General features: G+C 46.1%; 1 protein-coding gene across 1 annotated transcript in view; it reads left to right on the top strand.

The window, feature by feature from the left end:
• Positions 1 to 18,631, top strand: part of LOC129101168 (glutamate receptor ionotropic, NMDA 1-like) — a 39,649-nt gene that overhangs the window by 14,424 nt on the left and 6,594 nt on the right. Inside the window, exons 4-18 of the mRNA XM_054610839.1 lie at positions 1,092 to 1,189; positions 2,170 to 2,291; positions 6,404 to 6,578; positions 8,098 to 8,248; positions 8,743 to 8,829; positions 9,215 to 9,350; positions 9,731 to 9,858; positions 10,694 to 10,858; positions 11,967 to 12,085; positions 12,209 to 12,321; positions 12,833 to 12,981; positions 13,302 to 13,459; positions 13,544 to 13,705; positions 14,304 to 14,413; positions 14,619 to 14,764. Of these exons, the coding sequence (XP_054466814.1) occupies positions 1,092 to 1,189; positions 2,170 to 2,291; positions 6,404 to 6,578; positions 8,098 to 8,248; positions 8,743 to 8,829; positions 9,215 to 9,350; positions 9,731 to 9,858; positions 10,694 to 10,858; positions 11,967 to 12,085; positions 12,209 to 12,321; positions 12,833 to 12,981; positions 13,302 to 13,459; positions 13,544 to 13,705; positions 14,304 to 14,413; positions 14,619 to 14,764 (2,019 nt within the window). The remainder of the gene's footprint in view (positions 1 to 1,091; positions 1,190 to 2,169; positions 2,292 to 6,403; positions 6,579 to 8,097; positions 8,249 to 8,742; positions 8,830 to 9,214; positions 9,351 to 9,730; positions 9,859 to 10,693; positions 10,859 to 11,966; positions 12,086 to 12,208; positions 12,322 to 12,832; positions 12,982 to 13,301; positions 13,460 to 13,543; positions 13,706 to 14,303; positions 14,414 to 14,618; positions 14,765 to 18,631) is intronic.

Here is an 18,631-nt window from a genome sequence, read left to right as displayed (position 1 = left end):
GACAGACAGCTGTACAGACAGACACACAGACAGACAGACAGACAGCTGTACAGACAGCTGTACAGACAGACAGACAGACAGCTGGACAGACAGACAGACAGCTGAGGGGTGTCTGTCTCTCCGTGTCCTCATCCTCAGCAGCTCTTTGTCGGATTCTTTACTGGCCTCATTTCTTCTGACTGTCTTCTTCTGTGTCTACATATTTTCTCTGTGCACATTACCATCAGAATAAAAACAGGAACTATGAAAACCTCGACCAACAACACTTTGACTTCAGGAGAACACCCAAGGTATAAACTTGCATGGTCACATGATGCACGCCGCCCAACCAATGAGCTCGCTCGGTAGCAGCACCGGCCCGCCCCCAGAATCCGACCCAGAGATAGACTCTTATCCTGGTGGCTCGTCTTTTCTCCACCATCTCTTTACGTTCTTTTGTTTCTCATGACCCCTGCACACGGGGATGGGTTCACCCTCGCAGGAGAGACGCCCCCTCTTCCTCCCCCCCTCTTTCTTTTCCATGTGAGCGTTGCATGCAGCCAGGCTGAGGCTTGGTTCTGTCTGCAGACCTGAGGAACGCCGCCCACCAGGATCCTCGTGCTCCTCTGCAACATCAAACCTCCTTTTTCTTTTCCTTTCTCCTCCCTCCTCCCCATCTTCCTCTCTCCACTCAAACTCTTTTGTTATTGTTTGCGGTTGCATCAGCGCTCTCTAACATGCACGTCCCTGATTGGTTGGTTGGTTGAAAGCGCCTCAGTTTGCATGTGCCACCACACCACGCTCAACGTTTTGCCCCTCCTTCTTTGTATTCAAGCTTCGACTTTGAGTTTTCTTTTAGTTCAGCAGCAGAACACCTTTTGGCCCCGCCCCCTCCCCCCATGGTGGCGTGGGTGAGAGGGAGCATGGTCGAGGCCGGGGTCATGGGGGTGTCGGGGGGGGGTTTGATGGTTCACAGCTAATAATGCGTGTCCTATGATGTGTCCTGTGGTGTTTTGTTCTGCCGTGTTTCTCTATGTCCCACGATGTGACCTGTCGCGCTGCCATCTGTCGCCCTGCACTGCCACCTGTCTTGCTGCGTGGCGGTCCTCCAGGCGGAGAAGGTGCTTCTGTTCAGCCCGGACACCAACCTGACGGCTCTGCTGCTGGAGGCCAAAGACCTGGAGGCCCGAGTCATCATCCTGTCTGCCAGGTTTGTGCAGTCGTTACGTGGTTTGGGTGGTTGCTAGGTGGTTTCCAGGGAGATCTGGTTGTTGGCTACCATATTATGGGGTGTTTGCTAGGCTGTTGCTGTATAGTTGCATAGTTATAGGTGGTGACTTCAGTGTTGTTGCTTGGGTGTTGATCTTCTGGATACTGATCTGATTAAGCCGATCTGGTACCAGATGAAGAACAATCCGTTTACTGATTCTAAATGTGGACGAAGACGACAGGATCAGTGACACCCTGATTAGTTTTTTTTGTAATTTCACAGTGTTTAGTCTGACTCACATTGACTCACATACATTCAGATGTATTTATGGAGCAATGGTAGGCTGAAGAATACAGAAGAGAGGCCGAGGTGGTTAGTGGAGAGGATACGGCAGGGAAATGCATCCTGGTACATGTAGGCATTGATGGCACAGCCCTGCAGCAGGAGAAACAGAGAACCGGGCTTTCTGGGTCAAGATGACCCCACTGAGGAATTTATTGCTTCAATGGAAGACACTGACTGAACGTCCTAATAAAAGGTGGAGGATTTTCAGAAAGGCATGCAGCTTAACAAAGAGTAGTATTCATTTGGTTTAATTTGTTCAGATCTGAAGGTTTTTTAAATGTTATTGTGTGTTTTCAAGAACATTGGTCATTGCTAAGTAGTTTTTTAAGAGTTCTGGTTGATACTAAATGGTTACCATGGCCGTTTTGGGGTTGTTACCACCTAATTGGTGTGAGTGTTGGTTTTGGGAATAATTAATTATACGCTTCTGTTGACTGGTATGGTTGTCACTGTGTTGCTAGGTAGTTGTCACTGTGCCAGTGTGTTGCTAGGTGCTCGTGGTGCCCGTTAGGGTACGTGTGAGGGTTACCATGCGGTGCTGTACATGTGTGTATGTACATGTGTGTAGTGTACATGTGTGTATGTACATGTGTGTATGTACATGTGTGTACTGTTGTACTCTGTGTGTGTTGCAGTGAGGATGAAGCGGCCGCCGTGTATAAAGCAGCCCGTCAGCTCAACATGACCGGCTCCGGTTACGTCTGGCTGGTGGGAGAGAGAGAGATGACGGGAAAGGCTCTGAGTGAAGCTCCAGATGGTACATCAGCCTCCTCCTCCTCTTCCTCACCTCTCTTCTTCCTCACTCCTCTGGAATTCTCTCTCTCTGTCTCCGTCTCTCAGCTCTGCTTCCATCCGACTGTCAAGATCATTCTCAACAAAGTCTGTCAGTTTTGCCAAAAGTCCAATTAGAGTTGAGGCGTTTGTATCAGCGACGCTTCACAGATGAAGCTGTTAAAGCGCCGTCACACGGAGAATCACGAGACGCAGCTCCACAGAAACACCAAAGTGTTCCTGTTGTTTCTATATTTGTACCGTCGGCTTCCAGCCTTTCACACTGAGCTGACTTCAGACACATCAGGGCGCCGCTGCTCGTCTGAACGTTGGGTTCATGCAGACGCCACATAAACACGGTCCTTTGAGACGGACAGAAAATATGAAGGAAACGAGCTGCAGACACTCAGAGTAATTAAATAAACTATAAAACTAGCAGAGTTTACCTCCACTGAGCAGATATGAGCATGACTATATTATTATAAACACCAAAGGCTCATAAATAATAGCTTTGGTTGGATCTGGTTGCCATGGCGTCCGTGTGGTTTCTAGGTGTTGCTAGTCGAGGCGGCCGTTAACCCGCTCCGCCACGTCACCATGGTGATGAACACACACCGATGCACTACGTTACACACACACACACACACACACACACACACACAGGTCCCACGGTCGTCATAGAGACGGTGTCAGCTACACATGATGGACGATGAACTCACTGAAACTAACGTTTTACCAAAAGTTCATCGCTTAAAATAAACCTTGTTTTCACAGCAGTTAAACACAACTAGTGTTTCTAACAACTTCCAGTACTTTTAATTTATTTAGTTAGCTCGTTAGGAAACAACATTAAAGTTATTAATTAAAAACAGAGCCTGGATATATTTAATACAAACAGAGGGCGGGTGTTTGCTGTTCAATAAAATACATATATCCATAGACAGTTGTTTGAAATGAAAAACAGCCCAATCTATCAGGACCAATCAGGATCCCCGGCTGGTCAGACAGGAAGCCACGCCTCCTCAGAGAGAGCCAATCACAGCCCATCAGCGTACAAACACTAATAGGAGTCAGGGTGTTTAACGGTGAACACCTCAAACCAATCAGTCGCCATGACGACGAGGCGGTTGGATGGAAACATGGCCGCTCCGTCTCTCTCTGTCTGCTCGTGCTGTAGGTCTCTGATGAAGGACGCTCCTCCTCATCACAGTCAGTTAGCTCCTCAGCGTCCCGGTGTGTTTCTCTCTGGTTCTCTAACTGCCGGTTGAACGTTTAAACATTGAGAGAACCGACGGCGTGTTTAAAGGTTCTAACCGCTCTTTTCTTTTCTGGCTCATTGTAACTGTGTGGCTTTAAATGTGTCTAACATCTTTTTGTTTGTTTCATTTCTATAGTGTGTGTCGTCCGCCCGCCCGTCTGCCCGTTCTCTCAGTATACTGTAACATGGGGGGGCTTTATTCAGGGTCGATGGGGGGGGGGGGTTGTTGATTAACAGCTAGTGTTGCTACGGTTACCGTGAGGTGTGTCTGAACAAACACTGGTAAGATGCCGCCGCTGCTTCCTGTTTCCTGCTTGATGCTTTGCCCTCTGCCATTGGCCAATTGAGGCCCCGCCCACTGGAACATGGGGCCCGCCCTGCCAGGGAGGGGGGCGGGGTTTATTGAGTCAGCTGATTACCCAGTCGGCCAGGTGACGTCGTGACGTAAACAGAGCTATGCTTTACGGACAAAAGTATGTGGACACCCCTCTGGAGGAGGCCGGGTCTGTTTCCTGGTCTGGTCTAGATCGACCCCCAACACAAAGCAGCTCCTTAGAGAACTGGTTTCCCACGAAGAACTGGACTGGTCTGTAAAGAGCCCTGAACAAGACCACCAACTGGGATCCAGACCTGACCTCCCCATCAGAGCAGCTCGTTAATGAACCTGGTGTCACATGACACATGCTGTCCACATACTTCTGGCCATGTAAAGATCCTTTGGGATCCTAAATTTCAGACTTCCTGTGAGCTGCTAGCAGAAGGGGCTGCTGGGTAATCGGCTCCCCGCTCTGTTGCTTCTTGTTTCAGAAACATCCTCACCAGCTGCTGCACTCTTAAATGATGACGTCCCCGTCAGAAAACCTCCATCATGAAGTTAAGAGTGCAGCAGGACGGCGCTCTGAAAATAGTCCTCAGCTGGTTTGTCTGTCGGGGAACTTTGAGGTTTCTTTTTAGGGAAAGCGTCTCAGATTGAAGCCTTTTTACCGTGTCTAATCCTCCTGGGTCAAGTCTTAACGTTCATGTCTCAGACATCAACCAAACAAAGAGTCCTAAAATAGACTTCTTCATCATCGACCTCCTCTTCCTCTTTGACTTCATCACAAAGCTGCTGTCAGAAGATGTTGACGCCTCCATCATCTCTCCTCCTTCAGGCTTTTAGACAAAGCACCTCCAGGTTGAACTGGAAGATTCTTTCTTCACTCCAGGTCCACTTACTGGATTTACTGAGGAGCTTTCTACCACGTCCTGTTGAAGGCTGATGAGTCCAACGAGACGTGGCATAAAAGATCGGGAAGTAATCTAGAACCTGGACCTCCAGTTGAGAGCTTTTGGTCACAGTGTCATCAGGAAGCTGTTTGTTATTTCTACACCAGGTTTGAGTTTACAGGCAAGATATCAGAATGAAACCAGCTGTCAGATAAAGGTCTTATTTATACTCTTCAACAATAATTTAAGCTCTGATTATTATATTTTTCAGACAACAAGCTACTACTTTGGAGAGTCTACTTTACTTAATGTATCACACATGGTGTGTTGATCAGCGTGAGGACAGAAACATGTGGAGCCTCCACACCGCTGGAGCTTAGAGGAAAGACGATGAATGAAAGAATTCACTGTTCAATTCATTCTGCCTTCAGACTGTAGTCCTGAGCTCATTATGATAACGTCATGATGATATTAGAGGCATACTGAGGGTTATTATCCTCGACCAGAATACTCAGACCACAGCGTTGAACCTTCCAGACTGCTCCAGGGTTTTAAGGCTTTTCCAGGTTTTATATCCAGTTGATGTACAGAATAACGTGAACCCCTGTAGCTGGAGAGCAAACATCCCGATACAGCTCTCCAGCCTCCAGCTCATGTGTCCTCAGAGGTCCCTTGTGTTGACGGCATTAGGTTAGCAGGTGTTCCTGTTATTGTGTCCACCCTGTCTGTGCTTTGTGTCTGTGCTGAGGTTGTTTCTGAGACTTTTCCCTGTAAAGAAACCCATGGAGCACTCCTGTGACATTATGGATTTAGATGTTGCTTTTCTTCATCAGAGACGTGTCACGTTATGAGGAACACAAATCTGCATTTGCTGCTTCAGCTAACAGAGCAGCGGCCTGCTAACACCGTTAGCATTCCTCACTGAACACGCTAGCTTTAACGAGTGTTTCACCAGAACAACCAGCTCATCTAGAACACTGAGCTGTCTGTGATTCAGAGGAGGAGGCCTCACTTTACTGTGGTCAGGAGCCTCTTTAGACATACATATGAGCTAACTTTGCTGTAGCAGTTCTAACTAGCCACAGCGCTAGCTAGTAGCTACATTAGTAGATGTAAGCTAGCTCCTCCAGTAGTTTTCTGGGTAATGCTAACAGTGTTAGCCAGCTGCTGTGTGTCAGGTGGAGGCAGAGGTATGGCCATGGAGACGTTTTGTCTCTACGTCTGCCTCCGTTACAGTGTGACCAGTTTCTGCTGAAGGAAAACACCAAACACGGTTCATGGCGTCTCAGTGAGGCGTCTTCTGTCCTGAGACAAACGGCTGTGATTCTCAGAGTGAACTCCCAGCATGCAGTTTGGTGGTACCGAACACTGACCTTACGCCTGAAGCCCCGAGTGTGTGTTTGAATTACACTGAAGTGCTCCTTTAGTTTCTGTGTGATTAATGAAAGTGTGTGTGAGTTTTTAATTAAGCGTATGAATGAGGGCGGCTTTCAGTCTGCTGCCTGGTACGCCTCCTCCTGCTGTGTGTGTGTGTGTAACCTCTCTCTTGTGTGTGTGTGTGTGTGTGTGTGTGTGTGTGTGTGTGTGTGTGCATGTGAATGTGTGTGTGTTGTGTGCGTGTTGGCGTGGTGCAGGCCTGCTGGGCCTCCAGCTGATTAACGGTAAGAACGAGTCGGCCCACATCGCGGACGCCGTGGCCGTGGTGGCTCAGTCTCTGCAGGAGCTGTTTGAGAAGGAGAACATCACGGAGCCTCCGCGGGGCTGCGTGGGGAACACCAACATCTGGAGGACCGGCCCGCTCTTCAAACGGTCAGTACCGCCGCCCACTGAGGTCAGAGGTCAACCTGGCTCAGCACTGAGCACATTTAAAGCCAGTTTCTTCTTCTGTTGTATCCCAACATGTTGTAAAAATGGATGGAATAAATATCAATAGTAATAAGACGGTAAAGATATGAAATATCTGAACAGGTGAGTGAAACAGCAGTTAAAACATCTTACAGTAATGTGTTTGTGTCCAGTAAACCACGGACCAATCAGAGTCCTGTGAGCAGCTACAGGTAGCTAGGGGGCGGAGCTTAGGTGTGTGAGTGACGACACGGAGCAGCAACGTAGCCGCTACGTTAGCATCAGGTCCTTTAGAACTGGAGAGTGTTTGTTCACTGAAAGAAGAAGAGCGACACTGAAGGAGATGTTTTCTATCTCCTCCTGATTGGCTCGGGTTAGAGTTTGATTGACAGATGGTTCATCCAATCATCTTCTTTACAAACCATCATGCGGTCTGGTTGGTGGCTGACCAGCAGCTCTTTCAGGATTTTGTTTCTACTACTTAGTGTGAGGAGCAGTGGACTCTGAACCCATCAGGACCTGGTGTGTTGTAGTGTGACGTAAACAGGAACTGTGGAGCCAAAACCAGAGGCCCATGCTGACTCTGTTTACCCCGGGCCTCCTACAGAGAGACCTTATGGCCTCTGTTCAACAGAGACGGAGAGAACCAGCATCTCTAGCCGACGCACTTCATCACATCTAACCAACGCCGGAGTACAAACCGCCTCCAAGCCTCCAGCTTTAATATCCCTTAGTTTGTGGTCATGGAATATTGATTACTGAAGCACAGTATCATCTGACATGACGATGGGGTCAAGGTCTACATCCTTCTTAAAGACCTTCATGTTCAGGAGGATATTATGCTGACACGGAGCAGAGGCCTAAAACACATTGTGTTTAATCAAAACACCATGGGTGCTTCTTCTGAAGGCGGTGGAGCGTGAAGGCTTGGTAAGGTGTGTTTTCATCTCTGTGATGATGAGGAACACCGTCGTACTGCACTGAGAGGTAGAGACGGGGTTAACGGAGGTCAGATGGGATAAATATCGAGTCAAAGTTTATATTTAACAGAAAGAGAAAAGATCAAATCTGATATATTTGACTGGATCCTTAAAACCAGGTCCTCTGACGTGCTATGAATAATCTAATCATGGAGATTATAGTCCAGGAGCTCCACTCAGAGTAGAGCTCCCTGCAGTCCCAGTCAGCGCTGGTGTTTACTGCGGTCAGTGAAGGCCTCAGGCTCTGCTCTGCTGTCGGCTGAGATCAGGACGGAGGCGTCTCCTCCACCTTCAGCTTCACTGATCTGATCTGGATTCAGCTCCACATCTGGATTTAATGAACCTCCTCTGACCTACATTCACCATCACGTCCAGTTAGATCACTGATGTTTACCAGGTCCAGCCGCGTCATGTGACCTCGTCTCCACACTCAGAATAAAACCCCTGTTAGGTCACAACCAGAACTAAACCCTGACTCTCCTGCTCTCTGATTGGCTCTCCAGAGTGCTGATGTCATCCAAGTACCCCGACGGTCTAACTGGACGGATCGAGTTTAACGACGACGGCGACCGGCGCTTCGCCACCTACAGCATCCTGAACTACCAACAGAAGCCAGGTCGCCTGGTCCAGGTCGGAGTCTTCAACGGATCTCAGGTACAGTTCACCTGGTCACACATCTGGTTGCACACCTGGTTACATCTGGTTACACATCTGGTTACACACCTGGTTACACCTGGTCATACAGCTGGTTAAAGCTGGTTAAACACACGCGTCCTACCAAGGAAGCATCCTTGACGTTGAGACACCCTGAGAGCCTCTGATCAAAGACACGTTCCAGGTGCATCATGGGAAACGTAGGATCAGTGTTCTGAACTAAAGGTCAGATGTTTCCACCTGGTTTGTTGTCGTGTTCCTCACATGGATCACTGGTTCAGACTCAACCATGACACTGAACCTCAGCAGGTCTGTTAGTCTGCTGCTCTTTAACTATTGATGGACCCATGAAGTATTGATGATGTCAGCCAGTCACACTGAAACCTGTGTGTGTGTGTGTGTGTGTGTGTGTGTGTGTGTGTGTGTGTGTGTGTGTGTGTGTGTGTGTGTGTGTGTGTGTGTGTGTGTGTGTGTGTGTGTGTGTGTGTGTTCAGGTTGTGATGAACCCTCAGAGGAAGATCATCTGGCCTGGAGGAGAGACAGAGAAACCAGTCGGATACCAGATGTCTACGAAACTGAAGGTACTGACACTACTACTGTTACTACTACTACTACTACTACTGTTACTGACACTAGTACTGTTACTGACACTACTACTACTGTTACTGACACTACTACTGTTACTACTACTACTACTGTTACTGATACTACTACTACTACTACTACTACTGTTACTGACACTACTACTGTTACTGACACTACTACTACTGTTACTGATACTACTACTGTTACTGATACTACTACTGTTACTGACACTACTACTGTTACTACTACTACTACTACTACTGTTACTACTACTACTAGTACTACTAGTACTACTGGTACTGATGCTACTGGTACTGCCAGTACTACTGTTATATACATGTATATATGAGCGATAAAGCTGATGTTGTTATTGGTGTTCAGATTGTGACGATCCATCAGGAGCCGTTTGTTTACGTGAAGCCGACGAAGACTGACGGGACGTGTAGAGAAGAGTACACGCTGAACGGAGTACTGATCAAGAAGGTGATCTGTACCGGACCCAACGGCACCACACCAGGTACACACACGCTAACACACACCAACACACACTAACACACACACACACACTAAATACACACAAACACACACTAACACACACACACACACACACACACACACACACACACACACACACACACACACACACACACACACTAACACACACACACACTGAAAAACACACTAACACACACACACACACACACACACACACACACACACACACACACACACTCAATACACACACAGTAACACACACACACTTATACTCACACACACACACACACACACACACACACAAATTTAGACTCACATGCACATGCACAGACGTGCACACCCCTGACCCTGTGTGTGTGTGTGTGTGTGTGTGTGTGTGTGTGTGTGTGTGTGTGTGTCCAGGTCAGCCCATCGTCCCTCAGTGTTGCTATGGTTTCTGCGTCGACCTGCTCATCAAACTGGCCATGAGCATGAACTTCACCTACGAGGTTCACCTGGTGGCTGATGGGAAATTTGGCACACAGGAGCGCGTAAGTCTGTGTGTGTGTGTGTGTGTGTGTGTGTGTGTGTGTGTGTGTGTGTGTGTGTGAGAGACTTCAGTACTACTGGTACTCACAGTACCTAGTACTACTGGTACTCACAGTACCTACAGTAGTACTCACAGTACCTACAGTAGTACTCACAGTACCTACAGTAGTACTCTGGTCCTGACAGATGAGCGTTGTCATGGTATCCTCTCTGGTCATGTGACCAGCTGTCTCTCTGTCCTGTTTACTGATTCTCCTCAGCTCATCACTGAGGCTTGTTGCCATGGAGACCAGAGTCTGTCCCTCAGAGTGACCTTGTGGAGGAGAGAGACATGAAGTCATCTCTCTCTCCTCCTCCTTCATCTCTCTCTCCTCCTCCTTCATCTCTCTCCTCCTCCTTCATCTCTCTCTCCTCCTTCATCTCTCTCTCCTCCTCCTTCATCTCCTCCTTCATCACCTCCTTCATCTCCTCCTTCATCACCTCCTTCATCACCTCCTTCACCTCATTAGTCAACTCCTCCTTCATCACCTCCTTTATCTCCTCCTTTATCTCCTCCTTCACCTCCTCCTTCATCACCTCCTTTATCTCCTCCTTTATCTCCTCCTTCACCTCCTCCTTCATCACCTCCTTTATCTCCTCCTTTATCTCCTCCTTCACCTCCTCCTTCATCACCTCCTTCATCTCCTCCTCTTTCACCTCCTTAGTCAACTCCTCCTTCATCACCTCCTTTATCTCCTCCTTTATCTCCTCCTTCACCTCCTCCTTCATCTCCTCCTTCATCACCTCCAGTCTTCCTCCTGCTCCTGCTCCTCCTCCTAACAGTGTTGTCCTCCCCAGGTGAACAACAGTAATAAGAAGGAGTGGAACGGGATGATGGGGGAGCTGTTAGGAGGTCTGGCCGATATGATCGTGGCTCCTCTCACCATCAACAACGAGCGCGCTCAGTACATCGAGTTCTCCAAACCCTTCAAGTACCAGGGCCTCACCATCCTGGTGAAGAAGGTCAGCTGACTCAGATCCCTGTCCTCTCATTGGTTAGAAGAGTCAGAACGTTATCACTGATTCTTAAAGCTACAGTACGTCACTTTATCCAGAGCTTAAGTGGACCATGATGAGTCTAATCTCATTATTATATCTAAAGTCTTACTGTGTCTACTGTACTATATGATATTATTATATATATATATATATATATATATATATAGTATATTATTATTTGTTTTATTATAGTGTGAATCGCTGTCTGTAACCATGGTAACCGGTACCAGCCTCAGGTGACCAGCTGATGGTTTATGAGAATCATAAAGTCTGAACTATAAACTATATGACTCTATATGACACTTTGTTATTGACGTTACAGAGCGGCCTGCTATCGTCTGTTAGGAACGCTGTCGCCACTACTGCGTTGCATTGTGGGATATCTATGCTGGCGTAGTGTCCTTCCTGTAATATTTCACCTGAAATAGTTTATCAGGTTGTTTTCACTCAGGTTGGAGACGTTCTAAGCAGAACCAGGTTCCAGGTTTAGACCGGTTTCTGCTGGACTCTGAGCTGCTCTGCAGGATATTTTTGGATGTTTGAGGTCACGCTGACCCAGTTCACAGCCGACAGCAGATCAATAGTTTCCACCGTTGGGATGTTAATAATTAACCGTTTAAAGCTGCTTTCAGATGAACAGTTAGATAAAATAAACTTTACAAATCTCGTCTCATAAAATATGATTTTAACCTGATTGTTGGTCAGCTGATGACAGGCTCACGTCACGTTGCCGTGGTGATGTCCGGTGCGGTTGTATGGTAGTACTTTAACGAGTACCTGAGCACAGAATCAGATACTGGTGTCAGTTCATCTCTCAGAGAAGAAGAGTAACTCTCATTAATTCATTTATATTATCATGATTCATTTAGTTTTTATTTCATAAATGACGTTGTTATCTGGTGAATGCGTTGATGTTTGAACTCTAACTGATAACTCAGAGCAGCTTTCATCAGTCTTTAGTTACTCAAAGAACCTCTGATGATGAGATGAACTGTATTTATTCATGACGAGGTCAACAATCAGAGTAGAGTACATATTTAAGCTATATTAATGTAGTACTCCTGTCCTGTAGGAAATCCCTCGCAGCACTCTGGACTCGTTCATGCAGCCGTTCCAGAGCACACTGTGGCTGTTAGTCGGTCTGTCGGTCCACGTGGTGGCAGTGATGCTTTACCTATTAGACCGGTTCAGGTACGCTCTCCTGCAGGAGAATGAGTAATACATACACATACATAAATATATATACGTGTATGATGTGTATGATGTGTATGATGTGTATGATGTGTATGATGTGTATGATGTGTGCCTCTGCAGCCCGTTTGGAAGGTTTAAAGTGAACAGTGAAGAAGAAGAAGAAGACGCCCTCACCCTGTCCTCCGCCATGTGGTTCTCATGGGGAGTACTGTTGAACTCTGGGATCGGAGAAGGTCGGTGCTGCTCCATCACTTCCTGTTACACAGTCCTACTGCTGCACTGTTAACACCTGTCTGTCTGTCTGTCTGTCTGTCTGTCTCTCTCTCTCTGTCTGTCTGTCTCTGTCTGTCTGTCTGTCTCTCTGTCTGTCTCTGTCTCTCTGTCTCTCTCTTCGTCTGTCTGTCTGTCTGTCTGTCTGTCTGTCTCTCTGTCTGTCTGTCTGTCTCTCTATCTCTCTATCTCTCTATCTCTCTCTCTGTCTGTCTGTCTCTCTCTCTGTCTGTCTCTCTCTCCGTCTCTCTGTCTCTGTCTCTCTCTCTGTCTGTCTCTCTGTCTGTCTCTGTCTCTCTGTCTCTCTCTTCGTCTGTCTGTCTGTCTGTCTGTCTCTCTGTCTGTCTGTCTGTCTCTCTGTCTCTCTATCTCTCTATCTCTCTCTCTCTCTGTCTGTCTGTCTGTCTGTCTCTCTCTCTGTCTGTCTCTCTGTCTGTCTCTACCTGTCTGTCTCTCTCTCTGTCTGTCTCTCAGGAGCTCCCAGGAGTTTCTCAGCGAGGATTCTGGGTATGGTGTGGGCGGGTTTTGCTATGATCATCGTAGCGTCATATACTGCCAACCTGGCAGCCTTCCTTGTGTTGGACCGGCCTGAGGAGCGCATCACTGGCATCAACGACCCCAGGGTGAGACGGCGTGACCTCTGTGACCTCTGTGACCTCTGTGATCAATACTATCACTGATCAGCACATTTAAATGTCTCTACCTTCTATCGTCTGCTCCATCTTTTATGTCCCCACATTAGTATATTAATAGAGACCTTTTCAAATACAGTTCTATAATAAGAACACTGATTCCTGCCGCTTCAGATATCATTCATGTCTCTGATCACCCAGAATGCACCAGGAGTACTCAGTCAGTCAGACCCCTGCAGATGTTTAATCAGGTGACCTGCCTCCTGAGCTGTGCTGCTGGTTTGATCAAAGTCTCCTCTGCCTGCTTCCAGCTGCGTAACCCGTCGGATAAGTTCATCTACGCCACAGTGAAGCAGAGCTCGGTGGACATCTACTTCAGACGGCAGGTGGAGCTGAGCACCATGTACCGGCACATGGAGAAGCACAACTACGAGAGCGCCGCCGAGGCCATCCAGGCCGTCAGAGACAAGTAGGCCCTCTAAGGTGTTGTTGTCTCTGAGAGAAGATCTGTCCTCTGCTCTGCTCCTCATACCCCCCCCTGTTCCTCCTGCAGTAAGCTTCATGCCTTCATCTGGGACAGCGCCGTGCTGGAGTTCGAGGCATCACAGAAATGTGATCTGGTGACGACAGGAGAGCTGTTCTTTCGCTCCGGATTTGGGATTGGAATGAGGAAAGACAGTCCGTGGAAACAGAACGTTTCTCTGGCTATTCTCAGGTAAAAACACCCCGATGGAGAGGTGATACCCTCTGATACCCAACGTTTACCCTCTGATACCCAACGTTTACCCTCTCATACCCTACTGATACCCAACGTTTACCCTCTGATACCCAACGTTTACCCTCTCATACCCTCTGATACCCAACGTTTACCCTCTGATACCCTCTGATACCCAACGTTTACCCTCTCATACCCTCTGATACCCAACGTTTACCCTCTCATACCCTCTGATACCCAACGTTTACCCTCTGATACCCTCTGATACCCAATGTTTACCCTCTCATACCCTCTGATACCCAACGTTTACCCTCTGATACCCTCTGATACCCAACGTTTACCCTCTGATACCCTCTGATACCCAACGTTTACCCTCTCATACCCTCTGATACCCTCTGATACCCAACGTTTACCCTCTAATACCCTACTGATACCCCACTGTTTACCCTCTCATACCCTACTGATACCCCAACGTTTACCCTCTGATACCCTCTGATACCCAACGTTTACCCTCTGATACCCTCTGATACCCCACTGTGTCCCCTCTCATACCCTTGTGATACTCTACTGATACCCTACTTTGGTTGTCTCTCATCAGCTCTCATGAGAATGGCTTCATGGAGGATCTAGACAAGACGTGGGTTCGATACCAGGAGTGTGACTCCAGGAGCAACGCCCCCGCTACGCTCACCTTCGAGAACATGGCAGGTAGGAACCAGACCTCTGTACAGGTGTGGGACTAGAACCCGTGGTGCTGTGCAGGTGTGGGACTAGAACCTGTGGTGCTGTGCAGGTGTGGGACTAGAACCCGTGGTGCTGTGCAGGTGTGGGACTAGAACCTGTGGTGCTGTGCAGGTGTGGGACTAGAACCTGTGGTGCTGTGCAGGTGTTGAGGGCTGTCCTTCCTCCTCAGGTGTGTTCATGCTGGTTGCTGGGGGCATCGTCGCCGGGATCTTCCTCATCTTCATCGAGATCGCTTACAAACGACACAAAGACGCTCGCAGGAAACAGATGCAGCTGGCCTTCGCTGCTGTGAACGTTTGGAGGAAGAACCTGCAGGTACCAGACTCTACTCTACTCTACTCTACTCTACTCTACTCTAGTATACTCTACTCTACTCTACTCTACTCTAGTATACTCTACTCTACTCTACTCTAGTATACTCTACTCTACTCTACTCTACTCTACTCTACTCTACTCTACTCTACTCTACTCTACTCTACTCTACTCTACTCTACTCTACTCTAGTATACTCTACTCTACTCTACTCTAGTATACTCTACTCTACTCTACTCTACTCTAGTATACTCTACTCTACTCTACTCTACTCTACTCTACTCTAGTATACTCTACTCTACTCTACTCTAGTATACTCTACTCTACTCTACTCTAGTATACTCTACTCTACTCTACTCTAGTATACTCTACTCTACCCTACTCTACTCTACTCTACTCTAGTATACTCTACTCTACTCTACTCTAGTATACTCTACTCTACTCTACTCTAGTATACTCTACTCTACTCTACTCTACTCTAGTATACTCTACTCTACTCTACTCTAGTATACTCTACTCTACTCTACTCTAGTATACTCTACTCTACTCTACTCTAGTGTACTCTACTCTACTCTACTCTGCTCTACTCTACTCTGCTCTACTCTAGTATACTCTACTCTACTCTGCTCTACTCTACTCTAGTATACTCTACTCTACTCTACTCTACTCTACTCTAGTATACTCTACTCTACTCTACTCTAGTATACTCTACTCTACTCTACTCTAGTATACTCTACTCTACTCTGCTCTACTCTACTCTACTCTACTCTACTCTAGTATACTCTACTCTACTCTATTCTACTCTACTCTACTCTACTCTATTCTACTCTACTCTAGTATACTCTAGTATACTCTACTCTACTCTATTCTACTCTACTCTACTCTAGTATACTCTAGTATACTCTACTCTACTCTACTCTAGTATACTCTAGTATACTCTACTCTACTCTACTCTATTCTACTCTACTCTAGTATACTCTACTCTACTCTACTCTATTCTACTCTACTCTACTCTACTCTAGTATACTCTAGTATACTCTACTCTACTCTACTCTACTCTAGTATACTCTAGTATACTCTACTCTAGTATACTCTACTCTACTCTACTCTAGTATACTCTAGTATACTCTACTCTACTCTAGTATACTCTACTCTACTCTAGTATACTCTACTCTAGTATACTCTAGTATACTCTACTCTACTCTAGTCTACTCTACTCTACTCTAGTATACTCTACTCTACTCTACTCTAGTATACTCTACTCTATTCTACTCTACTCTACTCTACTCTAGTATACTCTACTCTACTCTAGTATACTCTAGTATACTCTACTCTACTCTACTCTTATGTACTCTACTCTACATTACTCTACTCTACTCTACTCTACTCTACTCTACTCTACTCTACTCTACTCTACATTACTCTACTCTACTCTACTCTACTCTTATGTACTCTACTCTACTCTCTCTACTCTTATGTACTCTACTCTACTCTACATTACTCTACTCTACTCTTATGTACTCTACTCTACTCTACATTACTCTACTCTACTCTTATCTACTCTACTCTACTCTTATGTACTCTACTCTACTCTACTCTACTCTACTCTACTCTACTCTTATGTACTCTACTCTACTCTACTCTAACTGTGTACAGTGATTGTAACCTAATCAGTTCTACTTTATGCTCGTATTCTTTTCTGTGTTTCCTTATGAATTATTTTATGTATTGCTTTATTTTAGTTTACAGGAACAACATGTTTGAACCAATAATCAATAATCTGTTTGTATTTATTGAGCTTCTTGTGATGTCATAACATCGTGTTTAATGTCTTTAGAGGACGTTTAGGGAACCTGACTTTACTTCTTAATTTAACATGAAGCTGTAGATCAAAGGGACGAGCTAAAGGCTAAAGGGTGGAGGCTAAAGGCTAAAGGGTGGAGGCTAAAGGGTGGAGGCTAAAGGATGGAGGCTAAAGGGTGGAGGCTAAAGGTTAAAGGTTAAATGATGGAGGCTAAAGGATGGAGGATAAAGGGTGGAGGCTAAAGGATGGAGGCTAAAGGCTAAAGGATGGAGGCTAAAGGGTGGAGGCTAAAGGTTAAAGGATGGAGGCTAAAGGATGGAGGCTAAAGGTTAAAGGTTAAAGGATGGAGGCTAAAGGATGGAGGCTAAAGGCTAAAGGATGGAGGCTAAAGACTAAAGGGTGGAGGCTAAAGGCTAAAGGGTGGAGGCTAAATGATGGAGGCTAAAGGGTGGAGGCTAAAGGCTAAAGGGTGGAGGCTAAAGGATGGAGGATAAAGGGTGGAGGCTAAAGGGTGGAGGCTAAAGGATGGAGGCTAAAGGCTAAAGGATGGAGGCTAAAGGCTAAAGGGTGGAGGCTAAAGGCTAAAGGATGGAGGCTAAAGGGTGGAGGCTAAAGGTTAAAGGTTAAATGATGGAGGCTAAAGGATAAAGGATGGAGGATAAAGGATGGAGGCTAAAGGATGTAGGCTAAAGGATGGAGGATAAAGGATGGAGGATAAAGGATGGAGGATAAAGGCTAAAGGTTAAAGGGTGGAGGATAAAGGATGGAGGATAAAGGATGGAGGATAAAGGATGGAGGATAAAGGCTAAAGGTTAAACGATGGAGGCTAACGGATGGAGGCTTAAGGCTAAAGGTTAAAGGGTGGAGGATAAAGGATGGAGGCTAAAGGCTAAAGGTTAAAGGATGGGGGCTAAAGGTTAAAGGGTGGAGGCTAAAGGTTAAAGGGTGGAGGCTAAAGGTTAAAGGTTAAAGGATGGAGGCTAAAGGATGGAGGCTAAAGGTTAAAGGTTAAAGGATGGAGGCTAAAGGCTAAAGGATGGAGGCTAAAGGATGGAGGCTAAAGGATGGAGGCTAAAGGTTAAAGGATGGAGGCTAAAGGTTAAAGGATGGAGGCTAAAGGATGGAGGCTAAAGGATGGAGGCTAAAGGCTAAAGGATGGAGGCTAAAGGCTAAAGGATGGAGGCTAAAGGTTAAAGGATGGAGGCTAAAGGCTAAAGGATGGAGGCTAAAGGCTAAAGGATGGAGGCTAAAGGCTAAAGGATGGAGGATAAAGGCTAAAGGATGGAGGCTAAAGGATGGAGGCTAAAGGCTAAAGGATGGAGGCCATCCGTCGTAGCGATCCAGCAGTTAGCATTAGTTAGCATTAGCTTATTATGTTTTAACCTCTTCATTGTGTGGACATGAAACCAGATGTGAAGGTTAAAGAAGCAGAATGTTACAAACGAGTTATTGTTCATTATTTAAGATTGAACCTCTTAAACTCTGGAAACATGAATATTTAGGATTCAGCAGCAGAGAAACATAACGAGGATGTAAATATAAAAAGATTGTTTCTAAAAGAACCTCAGGGAAAACATCAAAGCATCCTGTTCACTACTTATGTTTATTCATAGTTTATAAAAACAAATATATTGGGATGAATTTGGTCTTCGTGACATAAATCTAAAAAAACAAAAGAGTTTAAGTGACTTCAATGAAAATCCCTTTTTCACTTTCAGATAAACAGCAGAGAAAGAGAGAATGTAGAAACATCTTTATTTATTATTCAAAGAAAAACACAGAAACACAGAAACAGAAACAATAAAACAATAGAAATAAAACAATAAATAACCTGAAACAGGAAGTAAACATGAACGCCGTCCCTCGAGAGCCAGGGTTACATCGTAACCTACAGACGTCAAACATGCAGAGACTCCAGATGTGTTCGGTTCTCCAGAGAGCACGTATATACAAACATCACATGGTCTCATTAATATTCATGAGACAGCTGATCTCACTGATCTCAGATCTGCTGGACGAACAAGAATCAGCTCAGAAACTCATTCAACTTTAATGTGTTTCTGTTG

This window comes from Anoplopoma fimbria, chromosome 13, assembly GCF_027596085.1.
Source record: "Anoplopoma fimbria isolate UVic2021 breed Golden Eagle Sablefish chromosome 13, Afim_UVic_2022, whole genome shotgun sequence".
Taxonomy (NCBI): domain Eukaryota; kingdom Metazoa; phylum Chordata; class Actinopteri; order Perciformes; family Anoplopomatidae; genus Anoplopoma; species Anoplopoma fimbria.
Note: the sequence above shows the minus strand (reverse complement) of the source record. Positions and strands in the feature narration are given on the sequence as shown.